At 39.2% G+C, this 24,149-nt stretch overlaps 1 protein-coding gene across 11 annotated transcripts in view; it reads right to left on the bottom strand.

Annotated features, from left to right (window-relative positions):
* The window catches only part of DYM (dymeclin), a 162,843-nt gene that overhangs the window by 90,529 nt on the left and 48,165 nt on the right, over positions 1-24,149 (bottom strand). For all 11 annotated transcript variants that reach the window (XM_072030751.1, XM_072030756.1, XM_072030757.1 and 8 more), the window contains 4 exons: positions 22,817-22,995; positions 19,077-19,202; positions 13,000-13,113; positions 11,361-11,455 (listed from right to left, as the gene is read on the bottom strand). In XM_072030751.1, coding sequence (XP_071886852.1) covers positions 11,361-11,455; positions 13,000-13,113; positions 19,077-19,202; positions 22,817-22,995 — 514 coding nt within the window. The remainder of the gene's footprint in view (positions 1-11,360; positions 11,456-12,999; positions 13,114-19,076; positions 19,203-22,816; positions 22,996-24,149) is intronic.

Below are 24,149 nucleotides of genomic sequence, written 5' to 3'. Positions count from 1 at the left end.
CGTCTTTTTAGCAACACAGAAACGAAGCAAATTGGGCGGGGTATATAGAAGAGCGGTCTAAACACTAAGCTCTCTGTAAATACAATATAGACTGAAACTACATATACAGGATTCAAAAGAAGAAATATTAATGTTTAAATAATAGTAATTCACAATCTTCATCTCAGTGCACGCCAGATTTTACGAAGGTTATAAATCTTCAGCTTTATTGAGAAAAAGTAAGGGCTTGAAAACATACATACCACACGTATTAGCTCAGAGAAATGAGATTAATCTGCAGCAATAAAAAAAAAAAGCCAATTTTGCTAAGCCTGATTAAATATTTAGGTCATATTGTTTCTGCGGTAGAATCTGAAAAATTCATCTTTTGCTAAGTTGGAAGAATCCTAATCGCTGTCCTTTCAAAAGGGAGTTATGCTACAACACGACTCGATGGGAAAGCCGGAATGAAATCATTTTTTATAAAAAAAAACAATCAAAGAAGAAGCTAATTAAACTCCAGCACATGTTAGTCAGCATCCTGAACTATCTGTACACATGCCGGGAGAAGGTCGTGACGTGCTACGAAGTTTTTACTGCTGTTCATGTCAAACAACCTGGGTTCGAGGAAGCCTATTAGTCATTACTTTCATGTTCCCAAAGACAAATGCAACAAAAATGCACGCCACACTCACTCAAATACTACAGAGAGGATGACATTAACTCATTAGATCAACGATTTTGTGAGAATGGCTTAATTCATTCTCTGCCTAAAACGTTATCGATGCTGGTTCATGCAGTACCAACAGCAGAAATGCAACCATCAAAAGCACAGCTGCCTTCTTGCCCACAGAAAAAGTCCGATATAAAATCAGAATTTTGGGCAAATGGTCAGTTCTGTTTAGCCATCTGCTATTTAGGATGCTATGAAATATGGTACCGATGAACCACACGACCTAAACATTACATGTATTGCGTTCAGTTGGATCTTGAAAGCCTCCAGGGATGGAGACCCTACAATCTCTCCGGGCTCCTGTGACAGTGCTCAACCGAAAGCTTTTCTGTGTCGTTTTTCATAGGCATTTTTTCAAGACCCTGAGAAATTGTCATCTTCCATCAGGCTGCAAGCTTCGGCTTCAGGTTGTGACCGTTCTCTCTCCCCTTTCCTCGATAATAAACCTTGGTCCCCTTTCTCAGTAACCTTCTCCTAGGTATGGGACAGCTCCTCTCAAACAGCCAGACACCTACGATAATTCACAGGCTCTACAGGGGATGACAGGAGATGCCTCCTACATCAGCATCGGAGCAGGCATCTGCATCCCCGCACCAGCTACAACCATGCAGGCTGCACAGACCTCGAATCCCTGTCTGGAGAGATGCTGGGACAGAGCAAAAAGGGGAAGAGGAGGCTCTCGGGCAGTCAGCTGATGAGTAGAGTGGGCATTGCAGCACTGCTATTCTGAGCCTTCATCCTGTTTGGCAACAGGATCCTTCCAAATCTGAGCCCCGTGTAACTTGCGGCATCTGGAGAAACCTATTTGTGGACCCAAGAGCACAATTAACAAGTTACAGGAACATGTCTCTACACAGCTTCGCAGCAAATTGATTTATTCGTTGCAGATCTAAGTGTATTTACTTTACCTAAAAGCCTGTTCTTTCCTCAACTTGCTGAAGGCCATTACCATTAAAAAGGTTGAGTCATCCAACAGTTACAAAGACCTGATGCACATTAAAGTTGTTAAATCCCGATTCTTTCTTCTGTACCTGTAGTTTCACCCTCCACTTAAAAGTGTCCGATGCTTTCAAGTGCAATATTCTACTTCTTAGCCATGCAAAATAAGGCGAAAGTCTACGGTGGTGAGAAATAAACCTTGGCTTACACACTCAAAAACGTCCAACTGTTTTCTGTCCTTCCCAAACCTCTAAAATGCTCATGTAACTGGGGGGTCCAAAAGCAAGATTTCCTTATACATCCATATATATTTCCTTATTTATGTATATAGATCGATGTGGCATAGATCTATAAGCAGCTGCAAAGCTGGTAAAGCATTGCACGTATACACTGACACCAGTTAAAATGGGAAAGATGCAGCAGCCATACAAGAAAAAAAGTCAGGACTTAGAATCAACATTATTTTATACTGATGCTTACTTACAGCCAGAATCCAATTTGAGTTTGTCAGGTAAATCCTGATAAGTTCACTACTCATTCATCTATCTAGATCAGAGTTGACAGGTTTTTTTTTTTTCCAGAAAGAAATCTTCTGAAAAGGAAACAGTACACGTTGTATCTCAATCGAGCAGTTCATGAGCCAAACAGCTTCCAACTGAAGATAAAAGACAGGTTCAAGCAAGTCATTATCCTGAATCACTTGGTTATTTCTTTTAAGGCACACTGTCCTATAAATACGTTCCATTCAAAACAAACTGCAGAAGCAAAACTGCAGTTTCTATAATTCTGCTAGGACAACAATATTTTTTAGAACACTATTAGAAGTCACAAAACCTGCCGGCCTTTTTGTCTTTGAGGATTTTTTGTTTGCTTGCTGTCGGTCACGGTGGTTTGTTGTTATCTGCGGGTGGAAAGTGCAAACAGCTTCTTTAGCCCTGAATGGGAAAATAGCCCAATTTCACTGGAAATACGGAAAAATGCTGAAATCAATTTACGTGTAAGCCTGTTCCTTCTGGAACTTGCTAAAAAGAGAAGAGTTTTTAAAGCTTTGTCCGGAAATGTAGCAATTAGTAGTAAACCCACACTACATAATCCTAGATCGATTTGCAAACTGGGGAAAAAGAAAAACCAAAATACATGCCGCAGACATTATTCTGGAGGTTTTTAAGAGATGTGGATGGTTTAGGACATGGTTTAGTGATGGACCTGCTGGTGTCAGGTGAAATAGGTATCAAGACTTCAATGAATTTTAGTTCTGAGGCCACATTTTGTGCTAATTTGAATTATGCTCACTACTCACACATTCTGCCAAGCGGTGACTTACGGCTTGAGAGATGCTGAAGTGCTGCACGGTTTCCTAGATGGCAGAAGCCTCATGAATTGTAGCAATGAATTCCCCCCAAGAAACGCAAGAATTACCACGACGTCTACATTTTACAGGTCAGCAAAAGATTTCAGTAGAAGATTGATCCACTCTGCATCATTACATGGGAAACAACCCCGAGATAGAATGAAGAAATGGTGTGCCCAAGACCCCTCCCTGTTTCGTGCTGATCCCATCCACCTCAAAAGAATCCCCAGCGGGTTCAAGCAGGCTTAACCCAAGTTCATTGATATTTCTCCATGTTGGAAACTGCCTAAAACCTCATCTCCATGTGTTTTACCCGGGTAAAAAACAGGCCTACCTGCAAGGAGTACTCTTCTTTCTGTTAATAGAGCAGAAAAGCAGCATCTTGATGGATCTGACTACAACTACACTCAACACATACCAACAGCAAATGCTTCATCCCTTTAAAAAGTTAACTTGCATCTACTTTGCAAAAAAGATAAAAAGCAATTGCAGTGTGTGCCTGTGCCAGTGAACAGCTCATGAAAGAGCAAGCTGCGACTACCCGAGACCCAACGTTGCATAGGTGATATAAAAATCTCTTTGAGTATCCTGCTGTGCACACATCTTCTGCTGCTACCAGCCCTCAGATTAAAATCCAACCTCAGACTCGGTGGCTTGGAGCTGTTTCATCTTCCCTTCCCCAAGTGCTCTCTCTCAAACGCAGTCGGCACGCTAGGATACCACGAAGGCCCCTTTCTGAAAAGCCATTCATTTTTCACTTGGAACATCCCATAAAAATGGGATGATGGTTTTTGTACCATACTGCTCTGCGTGGAAAAATAATAAATCTCATTATAAAGAAGTTTCACATAAATAGGGTATCATTTATATCCAGGTTGGATTTAAGTCGGCTCTCCTCTAATCTACCAGGCTACAAAACTATCGGAAAGTTAAGCAGCATTAAAAGCAGAATGTCTTCGAGGCTTCAAAATGTCTTTGAGGCTTCTAATTCTGACTTCCCAGGCAATGTCAATCAGTCAGTTTTGTGGCCTTTGATACCGAGTAGGAGTTACTGCTAAAATCTAAGGCAAGCAACACGTAGTAAACGCCACCAAAGCAAAGGACAGGCAACAAAAAATCAACGCAGATATTTCAGAGTAACAGATTCACCGGGAATACCATTATAGGGCTGAAGTTTGCTGGGCTGGATGGGTCATTTTCTACCGCTTTAAAGCAAAGACAGAAAATCAAACGTGCTAGTTGAGTTGCTAAAGCTGAAGAATGTCTTATGGGACAGGAATTAGAGGATGCCATCGCTTCTATCAACTGGTCTCCCAAAGCACGGTCAGGCCTGCAGGGCATGAACACAGATGATGAAAGCCAGCGTAATTCTGATTTAGAAAAAAAAAAAAAGCCTCTTGTTTAGAAAACTTAGCAACAGCATGACTAGGTTCCTTTCTATTATTTTCATTAAGTTAATTTCCTTCCAGCACAAGTATAATCTATGTGCGATGAAGAAGTAAATCAAGGGAAATCATTACCTATTACTCTTAAACAGCTCAGGGCAGAGATATTTACACATCACTATTAGAAACCAGGGATTGGTGACTACACCCCTCCCGACGCCTGCAGAGGCAGAAATCACTGCTTCAGTGCAACTGTTCATTGCCCTCTATTTATTTTCTTTTGGTTACAAAAAGGGAAAGCTGATGCTTGGGGGGTTCAATATTTTACCAGCTCTGGCCACAGGGCATTTATTCCAAGGGCACTTTTCAGAATTTGATCTTTTATTACTGCGTAACGTGACTTGTGAAGTCTCTTGATAGACACTGGTGTGAGATCAGACGCCTCTTTTCTCAAGGGTTTGCCATTATGGATGCTTGGATATTATGATAGAGAGAAAGGTAAATTGGGATTTAATTGCCCAATTAAAATTTGAACCTAGAACTTAAAAGGCTCGTCTACAGATCAGGCTTGCGGTTGCACTGAGAAACTCCTGCTGAAGTCCAGGCTCCTGTATGGCACGATGCAAACCTGCATGTTTCAGAGCATCCTCCAAGCCACGCAGCTCTGAGCAAATAAGCAAATACCTTGTTATAACCCACAGAAGAATAATAAAGGGCACAGCAACTAGTTTTATTTTATGTATTAATAAAAATAAAGGTTATTCCTTTATGACTCTATCTACTGGCCTTTTATTATTATTATTATTTTTTACCTTGCTCTTTGCTTACTGAGAACTGCCCATTTCTGAAATCAAACTTTTCCAATATCATGCTTCATAGGGTCACAGAGTTGCAACCCCAAATTCAGAATAGAAGCATCTTTATATTGGAAAAATGTTTTTTTCTCATTTAATACCTGATGCAATAAAGCCAGAAATATGAGTTTGCCAGAAACATTGCATATTCCATTCATCTCATTTCTTTCGCTCACCTCACACGTCTCATTTAAAATCTGCAGTGCCTACCACGCTGAAATTCTAGCAATTAAAAGCGAGACTCCTGCATGAGAAGCACCTTTACTGAAGTTTGCAAGTGAGAATGAAATTAGAAACCAAACAGCTTTGAAGCATTCATGCAGAAACCTGGCAATTTATTTTTTTTATTCCAGTTTTGCTCCGTAAGAAACGCCTTTGATTTGGGTAACTCGGTTTCACTAGGTTTCTGCACCGACTGTCCCATTGCCATGCTCAAATGAAAGAGGAAGCTGCATGTTAAAGGGCTTCCCAAAAGCACCGTGGACATCAAAGGGAATAAAAAGGCAGGAAAATGAGAACGCTCGCAGCCTGTAAAAGCCACGTGGGAGAGAAATGTATTTATCTTCCTCCATGTGAGCAGCCTAGCGGGTTCGGAGCCAGCAATTACATCTCATTCTTGCCGCTGTTAGGAAATGTTACGAAGCAATTGGTTAAGTTCTAATTTCATCACCTTCGCACAATCGTTTCAGAGTTTTCAGTTTCATGTGGGCCTTAAGAAGCAGGTCAGATCACACGTCTCGCTGCTGCACAAATGTTTTCCTTTCTTTGTAGGGCGCACGCAAACCGGACTACTTGAATAAGCAAGGGCCTGGCCAACGCAAAATCTCTGCTGCTTCTGTACAAAGAGATGCTTTTTGAGGAAAACTTAGCTTAAGACAAAGCAAAAAAACAAATGAAACCACAGTCCCAATCCCCAAAAACACATTAATACTACAAGGAAATGATGATAAACACAAAACTACTCTGACACTTCTTTTTTGCTTTAGAAATCAAGCTTGTGAAGAAGGCAGGAGAGCTTTCAATTTCTCCTCAAAGCCATAAAAACAGAAAAATTCCACGTGCAGACCTGAACAGGGCCTTAGCATGGACAAATTCAAAAAGCTGCCAGAAATAAAAGCAAATAGGATTTCAAACTTACAAGGCAGGGATGTGAACGTGTTTCTCAGCCTCAGCTCTTCTTTTGGCTCTCATTTTAAGGAGTTAAGTTAGGTTAAGTGAGCTCACCTACATATTTAAAAAAAAACAACACTTCACCTATATATTATATATAAAATAAGTAAGAAAACACTTTTAATAGTCACAAGCCAGGAAAAAAAGGCCAGGGTACCACACCTAATGAACAGATGCATTACAGAGTCCAGCATCAGTCTGCCAAACACAAGAAGATGTGAAATATATGATTAATTTTCTCCTTGTTCCTAATTCATAAAAAAAAAAAAAAAGCAACAACTGATCGTCTAGGGGAAAGAGGAGGCAAGTAACACGCCCTCTTCTTTTAAGAATAGAATATAACAACTGATAATGTGACAAATTAATCTGATTATGTAAGACCCTTAATAAGGTAGGCAGAAACAATACTAAGGGAAGATAAATGGTCTAGCACTCCATCAAATTACCTCAGGAGCATTACAAAGATGTGCCATTCTACGAGGATGACAAATAAAAACACTGCAAGAACAATGACCACTACAATGAGGGACATTGTGCACTAACCAAAAATCAGATTGACCATCCCAGCACATATTTGTATTGTAAACGAACCCGTTCTTGGATAAGCAGTGAACTTGTTCTGCAAATAAATCAGTATTCATTTCTGCAAAGCCAAGCATTCAAGCAGTTTACCAGTACCTAGGAGCAAGGCACGAATTTAAGTGATTAAAAAATCATGAAGATGGAAGAAAACCTTCAGAGCAAATGTTTCTATAGCTCACGTTTTAATCTGGAGTCGGTAAAATCATTAGATTCTAGATTCAAATTACTCCGTATTTCAACAAACCAGCTACGTGGTTTCTATAGCACTATAAAACACACAACCACATACATCTATTAAGAAAATTCAGAGATTTCTTTAGGCATAAATCAAGTCAAAAGAGCACTGTGATGGGGAATACAGTTTGCAGTCCTGCCACGTGTATTCCTAGCACTAACTCAGAAAGTTTTCTTTTCGGCCAGTATGAAATTTGCCAATTGATGCTATTTACAGCTGGTAATTAATATTAATATTTCTAAAGATTCAAGACAAACTTCGAGATGACACTGGATTAAAAATGGTCTTTAAACAGACTCAAAAGGTGCAGTTTAAAGCAACACGATGCACTCTTATTCCTAAAGAGCTTTCATAAATATTTTAATTCGAGAATATCCCATAAGATGAAATGATAGTAAAAAATAAAATAAAATCAAATAATACACACAGTAAAGCACAAAACAAATGGTTTGGTTGGGGAGGTGAAACAAGCTGAAGTCTCCAGACAGCAAAAGAAATCAAAGAAACGTGATACAGGTAAAATTGTGCCACCTCTTGGTATTTCTCTTAGGTTATCTAAAGGGGAAAAGTGTTCATAGTGGGTCACACAGCCATGCACATGAAGAGCTGTTACAATAGCATAGGAAAAAGGTGGAATTAGCCCCATAAATTCGTTTAATGTTAAATGTGCACGTCTGATTAGCAAGGTGTATGGCAACCTCTAGTGGTATATGCCTGCTTAGGAAACAGCAAACATTCCTACACACGGAGCCATAGAGATGGAGGAAAAACATTTGCCTTAGGTAATCCGTCCTCTTTTTGTCAGTAATTTACTAGAATGACTCAGTGATGAGATGTCAAAATACTGCTGTTCAGGGGAAGACTTCTTCATTTGCAAGCGTGCCACATCCTAGAGCAGGCGGGCTAGCTGTCGAAAAGCTGAATGTCATAAAAACCCTCTCCAAATAGGATCAAGGAATTAATGCCCAGGAGCTTGTGGTTTTAAGGGCCAAACTGAATACCTGCGATAACACATCACTTAGGTTTCTCGTTTCACTTTGTGGTTAATTGTACCTGTAGAACAAAGCAGAACAAATGAATCCGACAGCAGAGAAGCTGTCCAATGCAGCAAGCAAAGGAAAAAAACCTCGCAGCAGGTACGTAGCACTCCACCTGGCTGGGTTTTGTTGCTTAGATACTGCAGCCTCATCATCCGTGACAACAGCGTCTTCAACATAGGTTTTTTTTCTTCATTTTGTTACCATTTCTTTAGTAAGTCTACTAATGTAATTTAAAAATACTACAAATGTCAGCACTCGATAGAGTCACAGCACAGTGGAATAATATCCATGGCACATCGCTGATAAAACAGCTCTGTGTAATGAAAACCAAACCAGTGCTAACAATGGACAGAAAAGGGGAAAGATTTCAGTATACACAAAGTCTACACATCCAACATTAAATGAATACCACCCTGGATCTTATTACAAACCCTCTTTTACATCTATTTTTACTTCCCGCAGCTGCTTGTGATAAATTCATACAAATCTGACAATTTTTATGCCTGCTGGAATGTGAAACAAATTACCCAAGATTATGAAGTTGTATTTTACCGAGATCATAAGTGTAATATATTGAATATTTTCAGCTAATTCTTTCACAGAAAATAGTCTTAAGAATTTAGAACAATTGGCAATTTCTGCTCAGAATAGGATTAGGAAAAAGCTTGCACGGAAATGGAATTACTTCTCACATTAAGGAAGGACTCATTAGAGCATCTGGTGAGGCTTAAATTATGACTGTCTATTCATTTGTATTGCTAAGCAGATTTTAAGTTAAGTATTTCACAGCTATTTAATCGAAAAACCTACACCCTAAAATACTTACTCGTAAAGTACTGTCATCTTTTTGGTCTTCACAGAGAAAGTGGTGTAGTTTTTGTTTGTTTGTTTGTTTTGAATTAAGGGTAGTGTGGTTTATATTCTCACACAAGCTTGCACTCCGATAGTAGAATAAGAATAAGAATCTAAATAAAAATATTCTACTTTGGGATCACGGAGCAAGTTGGGTCCATCGGTGCTGGCTAAATTTAAAACCTGTGACTTTGTCAGATAGGCAAAGAAAGGATGTATGCTTCAAAGCATTAATCTCTTACGAAATGTGTTCATAAATATTTATTCCTATTATTTTTCTTAATAACCACAACTATTTTATTATTATTTTAAAAGTATGTATCTTGACAAGAAATAAAGCTAAACTATTTCCATCACGGTACTTAAGCCTGCCAGGGAAACTCTGGCTGAAAGCTCCTGAAATGAAAATTCAACCATATGAGCGGCGAAGTCCACAGCCTGCTTCTGGAACCAACTCCTCCTTCCACCACCCCGCCCAACTCCTAGCTGTACGAGACATTTTACAACAGAATTTAATTCATTTTATATTAAGGTATTTTGCTTTATAAGCAATCATGACTACTGTGACAAATTAAATCACGATGTTGGTAGCCACATTTACCTATTTTTAGGATGTACATATTTTATTTTCCTATTTTATGTCATTCACTGTTATTCCTCCTCACTGCGTGAATCCAGCAACAGAATGATACCTTCAGTAGGAACAGCACAATTATTTCACAACTAAAATCAAGCAGCACCATTAAAGTCACATTTCCACTACGCACGTCTAGACGGATGACAACGCACCCCAACTCCACAGATGTTGAAATGCCGCGTACAAGGAGTGCAAGATCATTTAATTGGGTTACACAGCCTCCTTGGGGTCTTGAGCTGGCTCTCAAGCACCACGGAGTCAATCCGCTTCAAAGATTGAGTTACAGATGGTGAACACTTCATGTGAGGAGGCTGGAAGAGCCTCACGGCACATAAAGGCTCTTTTTATGTTTCTGAGTTAAAATGTTGAGGCGAGATGTGTAAAAGTACTGAGGTTATTGCTTCTCTACTGACAGCTGCCACGTCTTCTGGTAAGCTAGCAGACCACAGACTTTAAGTCATTTCATCACCTACTCAAAACCATCCAGGTGAGTTTACTTTGAACCACGAGTTTAGGTTTTGAACAGCAGATGTTCACGAGGAGTACAGGTACTTAAGGCAAGGCCTGAAATATGCAGCAGCAAAAAAGCACAAACTCGAGTTCTGAACACTCGTTATCACAGGGTACGAAAAGAGTGTGCGCATCAAACAGGTAAAAGATAGAATCAGAAAGCACTCATCCTGATTACAAGTCGATACTTTTGCAACCAGGCATTTCCAAAAGAGAAGAGGCTAGGAGAGAATTACATCCTAAATCGCAGTGGTTTAAGGATGAGATGTGTTTCTTGTTAACCGAGCCCTTTACAAAGTGTACAGGCACGCAATTATCATGTACTTATTTTTGGCACACTGTCTGGACTTGACAAGCACTGTAAGAGCTTATTCCAGCTTGCATTAATAAGGACCTTCCTGATTTCCCTTGGAGCATGGAGCAGCGTTGGCTGCCAAGATGAGGATGCCTGACGCGTGATTACCTGCCTTTACCAACTGGGCTGTAGCACACAAACACACAAATGGAAAAGACCAACTTCAACTACTTCTCTGGGTGGTTTTTAAGGTCCCTTCCAACCTGAGCCATTCTATGATCAATCGAGTATTTATTACTACACGAGCTAATATACTTGATCACTGGAGAAGCATCAGTGTAAGGTTTATTGCCTAGATCTGCAGCACCCCATCATAAAATAATCATTACATCTGACATAAGAAATAAATCGTTTGTCAAATGTGTAGGAAGAACTCAAGCAAGTTGAAAATCCAATACTTGAGAGCCAACAGTGCATTTTTATAACATGATACATGACTAAAAATGCGTAATTTACACAAATCCCCGAAAACCTTTCAGTTTAAAAGCAGCTGCTATGCTATTTTGTTAGGAGAATCAAAAGTCAGAAATTTCTGAGATAAGAGAAACTAATTATTTTTGTGCATTCAGGAAAGATCCAAGTAAAAAGATGATTTTTTATTCTTGTATTACCTAGTTACTCTGATACAGTTTCAGCTATTTACTTCAGCATTACCTATTACAGCATATAAAATTCAAGTTCCTCCGCTGCTGAGTTTTACCAAGGATGAGAAATCCATTTCAGAAGTTTTATATTTACCTGATGATCCTCTGAGCTGCGTACTGATGAAGAGAGCGGAACTGCGCTGACATATTTGCCAAGGCAGCCAGACAATTTGTATGAAGGTATTTGTCCTGTCAGAAAGGAAGAGGAAAAAAAACACATCAAACTTTCATTTACTTTTATATATATATAAATACTGTCACCTATTGCAGGAAACCACTCAACAGAGTGATACGTGTTGCTTTAAAGGATGAGGTCAAAAGTATATAGCAAAACTGCCAAGTGCATATACTTGGTGGTATTTTAAATATTTTTTTCTTTAGATAATAAGGCTTATGAGTCATTTCACACAGATTTCAGAGTGTGTATGCATATAGACATATCTACATGTGTACATCTTCATATTTTAATCAATATTAATTTACAAAAATATCACAGATGTAGCATATTAAAAGAAATTCTCCTCCTCTCCATTTCTCTCTCTCCATTTTGTAGTCTTATCCTGAAGTTCTCTGTTTCCATATATATGGAAACTATTCCATATGTATCTTACAACTATTACAAGATACTTCAGGCTTCTGCTCCTTTTGTTACCATCCCTTAAACCATTTGACCAGAGAAGCAATTAAATGATGGCCCTATCGAATTCAAGGGTTTTCACAGAACCAAACTTCTGAGTCCACAGTCAGATGGAAACCTTTAGTACCAATTGATCTTGGCCGCAGACAAGTAAACATGGAATGAGACATTGCTCAAAAGGGAAAAGAAGAATTAATCTCAAATCCACGTAATGACTTGGTATTACTAGTAATAGCAGGACTTGCAACGTTATATTCAAATTTGGAAAGAAATGCAGCCATGTTCAGACATTATTTCGAGTCTTGAGGGTGACCAGCCTCTATGCATCAGTGTTCAGGGATTTATTTTCCATTTTCAGATCTAAAATATACATTTAAGCTTGAACATAACAGATTCCATATCCTAGAAATATATGTCAAGATCTTTCTCATTTCTTCTAATTCTTGTGATTGCAAACATGAAATCCTAAAGTTTTCCAATTTAAAATGTATTTAAAACATTTTTTTCCACTTCATGTAAAAACTTCTGTGCATTTAACCGTTGAGAATATTTAAGAGTAGGCAATACCAAGCTTGTATGTTCAAGATAAGGTTTAGAATCACATGCATGAAAAATGCATGAGACCAATCTGCTCTGAAACTGAAGCAGTTTTGCTCTGTAACAGCTTAGAAAGGTCTCATGACCCAGCCACCATCCTACTTCATAAAAACACTAACAAATCGACCCGGAATTTCCATTTCTCAGTGGCTGAAGAGACGCAAAGAACCTATCAGGCATCATTTCATCTCATCAGCCAAAGGAACTTTTCCTTCTCATCTGAAGATGGGAATTCTGTACCTGAATTAAGGACTTCAGCAAATGTTATTTGATGAATTGAATATATAATAATACAGAAATTGTGTTGCAAGTTCAGAACCACATAATACCATGCTTAGTCAATATGACTGTTCTTCCCTTTTGCTTCCATCCCGTAGCTTCAGATGCCAACTGGTTGCGACAGAACGAAGAAAAATCCCACACCCTGTTTGAAACTGAAATCACTCTGTTGAAGTTTGAACCCCACACTGTGTACTTCAGCACTCCACGTAACTCTTACCCTTGTCCGTGTCATGTTGTACTGGATGGTTCTTATCACAACGAGTATCAGGAGGCTCCCAAGTGAGATCTCTGTTAAAACACGCTCAGCGTACCAAGTGATATTTTTCAGTATCTGAAAAAGAAGAAAAAGGAGTTCTTTAGCACCTAGGTCTGAATAAGAACATAGAAAGCTGTCCACTCTCACATTCCTTAAGACAGGTAAATTAACTTCCAGCCTTAAATGTGACAAAACCTACTGCATTCTAAAGAAATAATTAAAAAAAAATTGCAATATTATCATCTAGTCAATCTCATCAAGTTTATTTGAAGTCATATAAACTAAGTGCAGAAAGACGATCAGATTTCACAAGTCCTTAATTTCCATGCCCTGTGCCACCACTCTCCTATATTTTTTGATGTAGGAGATATTTTGATATTCTATTTTTGATATTTGATACTATATTTTTGATGTATTTTGACATATTTTTCGATCTTACCCTTTACACTTCTGTCACCACTTCCACCCTAGCCACCTGCATAGGGTTTCCAATTCCCTTCTGTTCTCCCCAATTACAATTTGGGTAAGAGGCAGCACATACAAGCTCTGACTGATTGGCAAGTGCACACACGCTGAAGGATGCAGAGCAGATCAACAGGTTAATATTTGCCTTCTCCTGCCATAGGTGGTCTCCCCTTAACCTAGCTGATGACCTTCTCGAATCTTTTAAGAGCTTGTAGATCCTTTTGTGCTCTTCATGAGCAGGGAGAATGAGCTTTACCCCTATTCCAGAGCTCATTGCAGGAAGAGAATCAACACCCAGAATTATCAGCAACCAACTGTAAAGGAGTAAACAGGAGTGTCCTAAAACCATGAAAATTCTTTATGGATTTATATAATTCTGGGTCCAACCAAAGATTTGCTTAGCAAAGACTATTCCACGCAAGGCTACCACTCTGCATAGATTTTATCTTTGATATTTTAAAGGATGTTTCATTGAAACTTCATGTATCATGAAAAATACCATCAGCCACTGAAGTTGGCTTTTGTTCCCCATTGCATTACACACACTGAAGATATTTAAATCCTAGTTTGGTTTGTTTTTTAACAATTATGGAAATGATGAATCATAGAACTGCATGAGAACGGGAAAGAAATGAGTTATCCCATACTATTGCCAAAACAAGATTGGTCTCTAGAGCCTGTAGTAAAAATCTTTGTTGTTTAGTCCTATTCTGATGGTCCATGACCATTTTCTGGTACTCCACCACCATAAGCACCTTTACTCCCTTTAAGATTTGCATTTGGTAGATGGACAGGGAAGTTCTTCCATTTGCTGTTGTTTTGGGTCACCGTGCAACAAAACCTGGAGTTTTTATCAAAGATTTCCAGGTGTTTCTCAAAACACATATGCTGCAGCCACAATATGAAATACCCTGATGTCTCTATCTATAGAAACCAAAACTGTAGCATCACCAAAAACTCTAGAAAGACTCACAAGCTACAGGGATATCTCTCTAATCAAAGATCAAGCTCTTTAACAAGCAACATAAACAGTCAAAACTTAATTAAGGTGCTGTACTTAGTAACTTTTAAGGACACCTCATTCTTGATTTATTTATTCCCTGGTAATCAAAACTCAGAATTGGCAGATGACCTCATTTAAACAGGGATTTTCCCTGTATTAATGCATTCTTCTCTCAGAAACCGTGCCATCTTTATAATCCACTTCTTTATTAGAGGCTAAGGGACTAATTGCCACAGCACGTAAAAATATTTCCAATCATACATCTGTGTCCAGAAGGATACTGAAGATCCAGTGTATAACTTGATAATTCTAATCACTCTCTGCATTAAAAACAAAACCAAAGAAAAATAAAATATGCACCAGTGAGATGAAAGCACAGTTTGAAGACGCTTTAAAAACATTAATTACACGATCATTTTCTTACAGGGGAATACGAATATTCTATATAGGAGTCTTGTAAGAATATTAAATCACATTTAATCACATTAAAGCCTTACGAACTAAGCAGATGATGCACACCACAGTCTGTAAAGCATGAAAGATCATCACAACTATGTGTTTGTGGTTTTTTTTTGAGGACCCAAGAGGCACTCGAGCAACCTAAAGACCCTAGGTCTTCCCAGCATTTCCCCTAGAGTTTCCCTAGGCACTGTGTAAGATCATACTGTCAGTAAAAATAAATATTCAAGACAGTCAAAATTACACATATGTTTTACCAAAACTCTTATTCAACAGATTAAGATGCAAACCCAAGTAGAAAAAAAGAATCCTCTAGGCCTTATTCTAAAGGAGGGTAATATTTTGTAAGTATGATCTTTAAAATTTTGGAGGTTTTCTTTTTTTTTGTTTAAAAAAAACACAAACAACTTTTCTTTTATTTACCTCCCACCTTCACTCTCACCGTAAATTTGTCTCTTGAACCTCTTTTCAGAGTGCAAGAGACATTCAAAATAGTATCCTACTGATCATTAATCAAACTCTCTTACCTACTCTCTTCCCTATTATGGCCTGTCCTCGTTCTCTTTGCAATTTCTCCTAGTTTTTGTCACAGCAGGCTCTTTCATCAGGTTCAGGAGGCATTTGGACAATGCCCTCATCAATGCGCAACAGCCTAAAAAGTGACAGCTTTTTTTTTTTCTTTTCAAGATTCATCCAAGAAAGCCCAATGCTCTGGGAAGACCTACACTGAAATCCAACCTGTGAGGTTGAGAAATTTAATTCTGGGTTTCCCCACAGCTCACGGTTGCTTGGAGACCTACTGCAGACCTCTCCGGTGAGCAGCTCCAGATCCATCATGGAGCTTTTCAGAGAAGAGCAATCTTTTTGGATGAAGCTACACCAGCGAGTTGCCATTTCTGAGACAACCCCATCTTCCTGAAATAGTCCGCTCCTCTTTGAGGAAAAAAATTAACCAACAGTGGTTGATTAAGGACCCTTTTTAACACCAGGCTCGTGGACACCATGCAGAAAACACAGACACAAAGAACTGGAGCTGAATTCTGTACGTACCAAGCGCTGAGATTCTCCGTTTCCCATAACTTTGCTTCTGAGATATTTCTTATCACAATGAAAGTGAACACACTTAAATTGTGATTTACACTCTATTGGTGTTTATTATGGCATAAAGTACTAGAGTGGTGCTGTCGGTTGCTGCCACTGAAAGTATTCCACCAAGTTATTTTGACATCCGATCTCCTTTTATTTACGGTTTCATAAATCAGCAAAGAAAAATCACCAATACTTGTCCCTTTTGGGGAATTCTTGCATTTACTCGTTTACCCTGTTATTATTATTATTAGTGAAAGAAACTGAGCTCTACACAGTTACAGGGCCCTAACTGCATTAAGTCAATTGTGGGAACAGGACCTATGGTTTTGATCATATTTTCCAGGCGGTTAAGACCGCATTCATTTTCAACAAAAATGCTTCAGCAGTCAAAAAGAGTTTTGTGGTTTCCTGAGCTCTTTACCAGTCAGTATAATCACAAGATTTAGAAAACGGCGCTTACTAAAATTAATCTCAAAAATCAATAAATAAGCGTGGGTGAAATACCACAAAGGAAAATAGCCCATAAATGGACCGTGCAGTCATGCTGCTTATAAGAACATTACACAGAATATACAGCAACAGAGAGAAAAACGGGTTAAATTCTTTTGTTCTTCATACTTTACCCAAGCGATGGAAAAAAAATCTCCTGTATTTGTTAAAATAATTTTTTGGGGGGTAAGTTTTTGCAGTGAACAAGAGCTCATTCTAGTTGTGTAACTGATGCTGGATGTTTACATTTGAAAAAAAAAATATAACGTTTTCCCAACTCCATTCATACTGTTTTGCTTCCCTGTAATACCATCTCAGACTTTAGGGCATGTGGAGTGAAGATGTAGGAAAGTTTAAGGCATAAATTACATTACACTCTACTTTTTGAGTAGTGATTTGGTCATACGTACCTGGAAACGCGCCTCTAAATCATTCAAAAGCATAGGTGAGGAGAATTGATGCATCAGTATGATTTTGTATCCTTTTATTTTCATTTTTTTAAAGGTAAAGTAAGGCACCGTGTCTCTTCCACATCCTGGGATCTGTAAGATCCCACTACCAATACATCCATTTGCCAACAGCACCCGAGTTAAGCTGCAATGCTCACATTTGTCTTTGGATACCCACACCCCACCACAGAGTTCAGAAATGCCACTGATCAAGAAAGTCACTTTTAGGAAGTCTAACAGATTGTATTTTTTTCTATAAATAAAGGAATCACTGAGGGTTTTGAACCACAGCCATCAACTCTCTTATCTTGATCACATTTCATTCAGGTGTTTCTCAGAGTACACCACGGAAATTTTGACCGAGGGGAGACAGTCGGGGTTACAAAGAAGCTCACATACCCAGGCTCGCAGACTCTGGGACCTCTCAGCCACCTCTCACTTATCTAGCCAAGAGCAAAAATAGCTAAATCCTAGCCACACAGCACTACTACCAAATGGATGCTTCTCACCTGGCACTATGAAGTGAGCAGTAGGGAGGAACAGCCACAGAATAAAAGAGAGTCAGTGAAAGCCTTAAGTAAAACAAATATTTAGTTGAGAAGAAAATGGAAGAAGCAAAGGCAGGGCTGAGAAAATCAGCATAGGGTAAAAGGAACCAGATATTTTTGTAATTAAAATGGAAGTAGTAAAATAACATCCACATTACAGAGAAAACACTAGAACTGCATTGGCAGGGTTAGTGGTGATGGCAAGAATAAGCTGGACAAGGAAACTTGATTTATGTTTTCATTCTGCAGCTGGATCCTCACTAACAATGTTAGGGAAATCTTCCACTTTTACTCATCCAGTAAGGAATTTGTTGAAAGACTGTGTGTAAAGCCTTTAAAATGAATGAAGACCATGGAAAGAGATGATGGAGGACAGGAGTGAAACTTAAAAACCTTAAACCCTCAACAAGCTCAAATAATGATGAGATAATGTAGAAGACCTTGTGACTTGAATATACACGTCACACACATGCACGTATGGTGCATACGTAGAGGTTCAAGGCATATGAACCATGAGGCAGAAGAAAGTCTTCAGGAAAACGTTTCAGTCATCTGCATGCTTACCGTAAATGCTCTTTCTAAAAGCTGCTTCCTAAAAGGTGCTCCCAGGGAATTTGATATAAGTATCATCTCTTCTTACTTTCCACATACAGAATTATATATACAGAAAATAATCTGAGATTTCAGAGAATAAATATTGTTAAGGCTTGACCATTTGGCACCAAGAAAAAACGCCAATTTGCTCCAAAACAGGCTGGAAATTCACCTGGGAGAAAAGTTTCATTTCGCTACCTGGACACTTGCTTCCTGCTTTTTGCATGTCAATAACTTCACATAACCCCAAAAGACAGTTTCCACCTCCTAGGCAGGAACGTAAATAAAATCGGTGCAGACATCTGTGTTATCTTAGATTTAGAAACCAGGAAACTAGAATGTTATCACCCATTATCATCTCCAGCACAGATGGTCAAGGCCCATCACAGCTAGTCAAAATTTGGATCATATTACGTGGACAGCATAAAACAGACATTAATCTAGCAGAAAGACAGAAAAGAAATGCCAAGTAAGGAAGCAACATTTAGTTGGAAGTTTGTTTTCCAAACTAAAAACTCCTTTCAAACTGGTTAAGAGAAGTTTTTGGAGAGAAATATTTTTTTTTCATTTTTTCCTCTCCTTTCTATCCCCTCCATTTTCTCACTATACATCTTTGAGATAGCCTGCTTGGATATCACTATGCTAATCTGGGACAGGAAACACCGAAAAAGAGAGAAAAGGATGTGCATGCAGCATCTCCTTTGAGAAACGGGAGCAGGAACACGTTGGTTCACATCAGTAAGGAATGATCTGAAAAGACTCTGTCGTTTATTAGTCCTAGTTTATTAGTTAAAAAAAGAAATCCATACATGGCATCAAATCTGGATGAACACATCCAGCCCATAAACACTGTCTGCTGAGAAAAGAGACACAGATGCACCTTTGTAAATAAAAATTTAAGCAATTTTTAGGTCTGAAGAATTATTTAGTAAAACGACTCACCACTTCGTGAATGGATCGGTTGAAGCCGTCGTCCTCGGTAAGGATCAGCAGAATTATAAGAGCCATGTAAACATGGTGTGAATTCCTTTCTTCAACGTGGTACAGGATCTCAAGAATTGGCAGAACCTTTAGGGGAAGACAAACGCGTGTGTTAGTTTAGCCTTTCAAATACCTCAGACAATAAACAGAGGAGGCTCTAAACCTCCCTGCCCTTAACAATAACGTAGCAAATTTCTCCCTCTTGAAATAACCACCCCTAAGCAGTGACGTAGAGTGTTCAAACACCTTCCATCTGTTTTATTCTGTCTCCGCAAGAGTCTCAACAAACTCTTTCTTGTGGTGAGACGCGGAATTTCAATTCCTAAGAAATGAGATTTCCAGCCATACTCGTTCCTGTAGGCTCTGAAAGCTTTAGTTCCCTCCTAGACTCTGGGAAAATAAAATTATTAAATGAGATTTTCAACAGTTCAGACAGGAAAACAACTGTTTCTAACCATTTCTGCTAGCACAGGCCTGGTCTGAAATGACTTTCTTCATGAAATATAGCCAGGCATATTAAAGCCGAGGTGCACAGGGTCATTTTAAGCCCTGAAATTCAGATCCCGTTTTGGTTTGTGGAGCTAATCCCAGCAAAGAACCAGTTTGGGTTGGGTTAAGGCTAGAAAAAGCCTGTTTTTCCAATTCCAGACAATACCCAGCCAAAGAGAGCTGACATTACGATGCGAGTTCAGCCCAAGGTCTTGCAACATTTCCACCAGGATGAACAGCTCAAGCCAAGGTCTTGCAATAATAATGAAAATGAGATCTCACTGCAACTGCAAAAGCATACCTGAATGCTAGTCTAAAGCTAATCCAGATGCAAACATTGTCCTCTTACCAACTGAAAATTAGCTTTCCACTGGCTCGCTACAACGTGGCTTCCCCACGCTGCAGAAATCGGCCTGAATCACAAAATACCCTGGAAAAAGGAACTTGAGAAAACTCTGAATTCCAAGATAGGGAATGAGAAGCAGAATTCATTCCACGACGATTCTAGACACCTAAAGGCTTTGCTGTTTTTCAAAACAAGCCGAGTGAAACAGGATGAATCATGTGAAACCTATTCTGGTGACAGGCCAGGACTCCAAGCACTGCATGAGCCTCTGAAATTACCAGAATGTTCTGTTACAATCAACAAGTCCCAAAAAACAGTTGGAACATATTAAACCCACGACAGTTTCTGCTAAAACCTATGAGACCGAGCTAAGTGCTGCAGGCCATGAAACCTTTCTGACAGATGCTTTAGCCAGGGTCAGGATAATGCCACAGCAAAAGCAGAGAAAAAAAATAAAAATTACACATTGCTAACTTCCTGCCTTGAAATTTTCGAAGGAACTGAAGGAGGCAAACTCTCCGTGCCATGTCCAGGTGGAAAGCAAATCAACACGTACAGTTTCTACGTTCCTCCTCCTCCAGGCACTTCTTCCTTCGTATACTGATTGCTGGGGTACACGTTCCTTGAGGACAAGTGGTACTGATCAAAAGCTATCCAGGCAAACCACCATTTAAATAAAAAAGAGTTAGGAGGCAAGACTGAGTTAGAGTTGTAGCTACCTTCAAATTTATCAAGAATAGTAACCAAAATGCACTTCCACACTTTCATATCTATCTCCTTACACACTAGCATGGGCCAGCCACGTGCTGAGAAGACCCTGCAATTAGTCGTGCTTGATGCAACATCCACACTCACTCTTGTGGCTAACAGAAAACTCCCCCAGTCCATTTTTCCACGCAGATGAGGGCTACATCCAGGAACACTCATGCAAAGACGTGTTTTTTTGTTTGTTTGTTTTTGGTTTTTTAAAGAAAAACTGCTGCGATGCAACTCTTTATTCAAAAAACCTTGGCATACTCTGATCTTCTGAACGTGCAGTCACACCCTCCAATGAATGATTTCTGAATGAAACTGCAAAAAAAAAACCATACAATTCCCACTTCTACTTGTACTGCAGGCCCTTTTGTTGAGAGTCATTCAAGTATCATTATTGGATTATTACTAACACTCCTTCACCAGGAGGAGCTTTGAACCAGGAAGGTACAGCCACCATTAAAAAAAAAATCACTTTTAATCCCCAAAAACACGGGGCAGGTAAAAACAGACACTGCGAACTGCAGGTGCTGTGTTCAGTCAGAGGTCATGAGCAGTTTCCCAAGCAAAGAGTTTTAAAACAGCTTTTCTCCAGCATACACTGGATCACGTAGCCAAATTCCAGACGTGAACATCCCTAACAGCATCAGATATTTAAACCAAGTATTTGATGAAGTTATACAAAGTGACTTGCTATAAGCTATGGAAGACCTATCCTATTCTTTCTACCAGTTATTGTAAGAAAAAAAAAAAAAAGATACATTGCATTATCAATGATAGAACAAGAAAAAAAAGGGATCTACATGCAAATGACAGAGGTGGATTTATACCCAAGCAGATACAATCTGTTGTACCATTTAACAAAACCACACGGAATCAATTTGCAAATTAAACTGAAGTTACAAAAGAGCAAATAAAACTCAAAAAAAAAAAAAAAACACCCTAGGAAATGCCGAAGAACATCTGCTAGTGATGCTTCCTGGGCACCAAAGCCAGAAAAGTATATAAAACCCCAGAACAATAAAAAAACGCACAGTAAATGTTGTAATGTGTAGAATAAAGGGAAAAAGGAACAACCTCCAGAACGGCCACAAGTTTAAGGTGAGAGCTCAGCCGAATGCTGGCCTGCTCTCGTGTGTCACAGCCCCTTTTTACTTCACCCAGCTGGCACTGTATGAAAAGCCCACTAATTTATGCTTGATAAAGCCACGTACGATATCACAGAGTATCTGAGTGCCTGCATCTTGAGCTGTTTTACCACACACACCTCATGCTTCTTCTGGGAGCTACGTATCAAATACCACAATTAGAAAATGCACACACCTCACCTTTGCCTCTCCAGAATAAATGGATGCGTTTAGCAGCTGTGAAACCTGACGTACCACATTCAATAAAAGAAAATTTAATGTGATGATTTGTTGACAGAATCCATACAAAATGACTCAACTCCACCCCTAGATAATCTGCAGACTACACAGGAGTTCAGTTTTGAATCATCAATTCAACATCAACCGTCCTGCCTGAGTTTGCCAACAGTGGTGTCTATCAACTCTGATTTTTAGCAATACATCTGCTCAAACTTGGATCAAGACCAAACTCATTCCATATCTGCCATCAAACAGGCATGGGATCTAATTATCTGGCAGGATTGCACGTCTTAAAATGGAAAAGGTTCTCTCTTCTGTTACCAATTCCCCTAGACAGCCGTTATTTTATTAAAGGAATGCTATTTAATAAGCAAGGTTTGTTAAAGTGGTTTGTGACATCACTAAACGTAGCAGGGAGCAGAAGCTGATTTATAACCTGCAAAAAACCGTAGCAGGTGTCTGTTTTATTGGCTATTAACCACAATCTTATTTAAAGCAGCCACTACAGCTGCATTTTTATCAAATCTACCAAGTAGGCCCTGAGTTTCAGACCCTGTAAGCCATTTGTATGCAGAGTTGCCCTTCTGAGCTGGCCTAATGAAGTGAGTGGGGTAAATAATTCAGAATCAGTGCTGCCCTCGCATCCTATTGCCCCCACAATAAAACGGGGAACACTGAAAGCTGCTGACACCCAAATTTCCAGGAGCAGCGCCTCACAAGGTGTATAAGGCAAGGAGAACACTTACAAGATTTTCTATGTCTGTTCGTGCCAACACGTATGTCCGTACGTTGCCGTTTTGATGCAGAAGCATGTACAAAAGGAGGGTCGCTTGATCAGATCTCTGCTGCTCACACAAAGCCGTGTACAAGCTGTTAAAATTGATCTGGAAAGCGTGCGGATTTGATGACGAAAAAGCACTGCTATCTGAAATAAAGAAAACAAAAATAATCTTTAGCAAATATATTTTTAACCATGCAGATAACCTGTTAATTCTAGAAAATCCTCTGGGTGGAATATTTCATACAGATACCAGAGTAAGGAGGAAACAAAACCCACCCTTACACTGATGGTCGTAACCATATAGGCTAATTAAAAAGAATTTAAAGCACCCCAAAACATAGTGTAACACCACTTAAGCTAACATTAAATTGTTCATATTCACAATATAATTCGTGGCAGAGCTGGAAGTGAGAACAAAATGGTTTTCTGCTTTTCACAAGTAGCTTTACCAGCTTCAACAACAACTTCCATCGACACACACCTCGAAGATCCAGGAATTTCCAGAGGAAATGGAAAAAAAACAAGTCTGACAGTCAATGCACTCATACAGCATGTTAGAAAGCCAGATTTGTGTCCTCACTCAGCCTCCTGATCTCCCCAAGTCAGAGATTTTGCCTTTGCTATCTTCACAAAACACCTCTGGGAGTGAAAAGTTTTGTTCCAGTGCAGAAGAGGTCCATTTCTCAGCTCTCAAGAACCTCCACAGAAATTTAAAACCTGCTCCTGTCCAGCTCTGCTCGGAAACACCCATCCAAACCATGCGATGACACACGAAGTTGGGCAAATCTGCCCGTTGGGGATGATTTATGTCAGCATCTTGGCAACTGGATACAAAGGCTATCTTTTCTGAGCACATCAACAAGCTGAGCATATGGAAAAGCTACAGCAATTTCGTGGCAGGAGGATATTTTGGGAACAATAGCAGTTTGGGTACTCAACTATTCTACAAGTCTGGACTTAAAAATTGCCATATTTCTACAAACAAGACATCCAAAGTTGAAGAATTTAACTAAAATTCCCTAGTTCCTGCAGCGACAGGCTACAGATTTCGGAATTGGTTATTGCTTAGTTAAAATGCGTTCATTTGGGAAAGTTCTGCTGCAGAAAACAGGGAGGCAATGCTACTACTTCTGAACAACCATTTGTGGAGAAAGTGGATTTTTAGGAGACGAAGATGAGACTCAAAAGACGTGCCCATTTCAAAACCTGCTTTTTTACAACCATTTTTATAATTAACTAGTATTATGATAGCCAGCAACCACCGCACATCATCTGAAATCTTCTTTTTCCACCAAGCC

The sequence above is a fragment of the Anas platyrhynchos genome, chromosome Z, assembly GCF_047663525.1.
Source record: "Anas platyrhynchos isolate ZD024472 breed Pekin duck chromosome Z, IASCAAS_PekinDuck_T2T, whole genome shotgun sequence".
Lineage (NCBI taxonomy): Eukaryota > Metazoa > Chordata > Aves > Anseriformes > Anatidae > Anas > Anas platyrhynchos.
The sequence above is the reverse complement of the archived record's forward strand: the minus strand, read 5'-3'. Positions and strand labels throughout refer to the sequence as shown.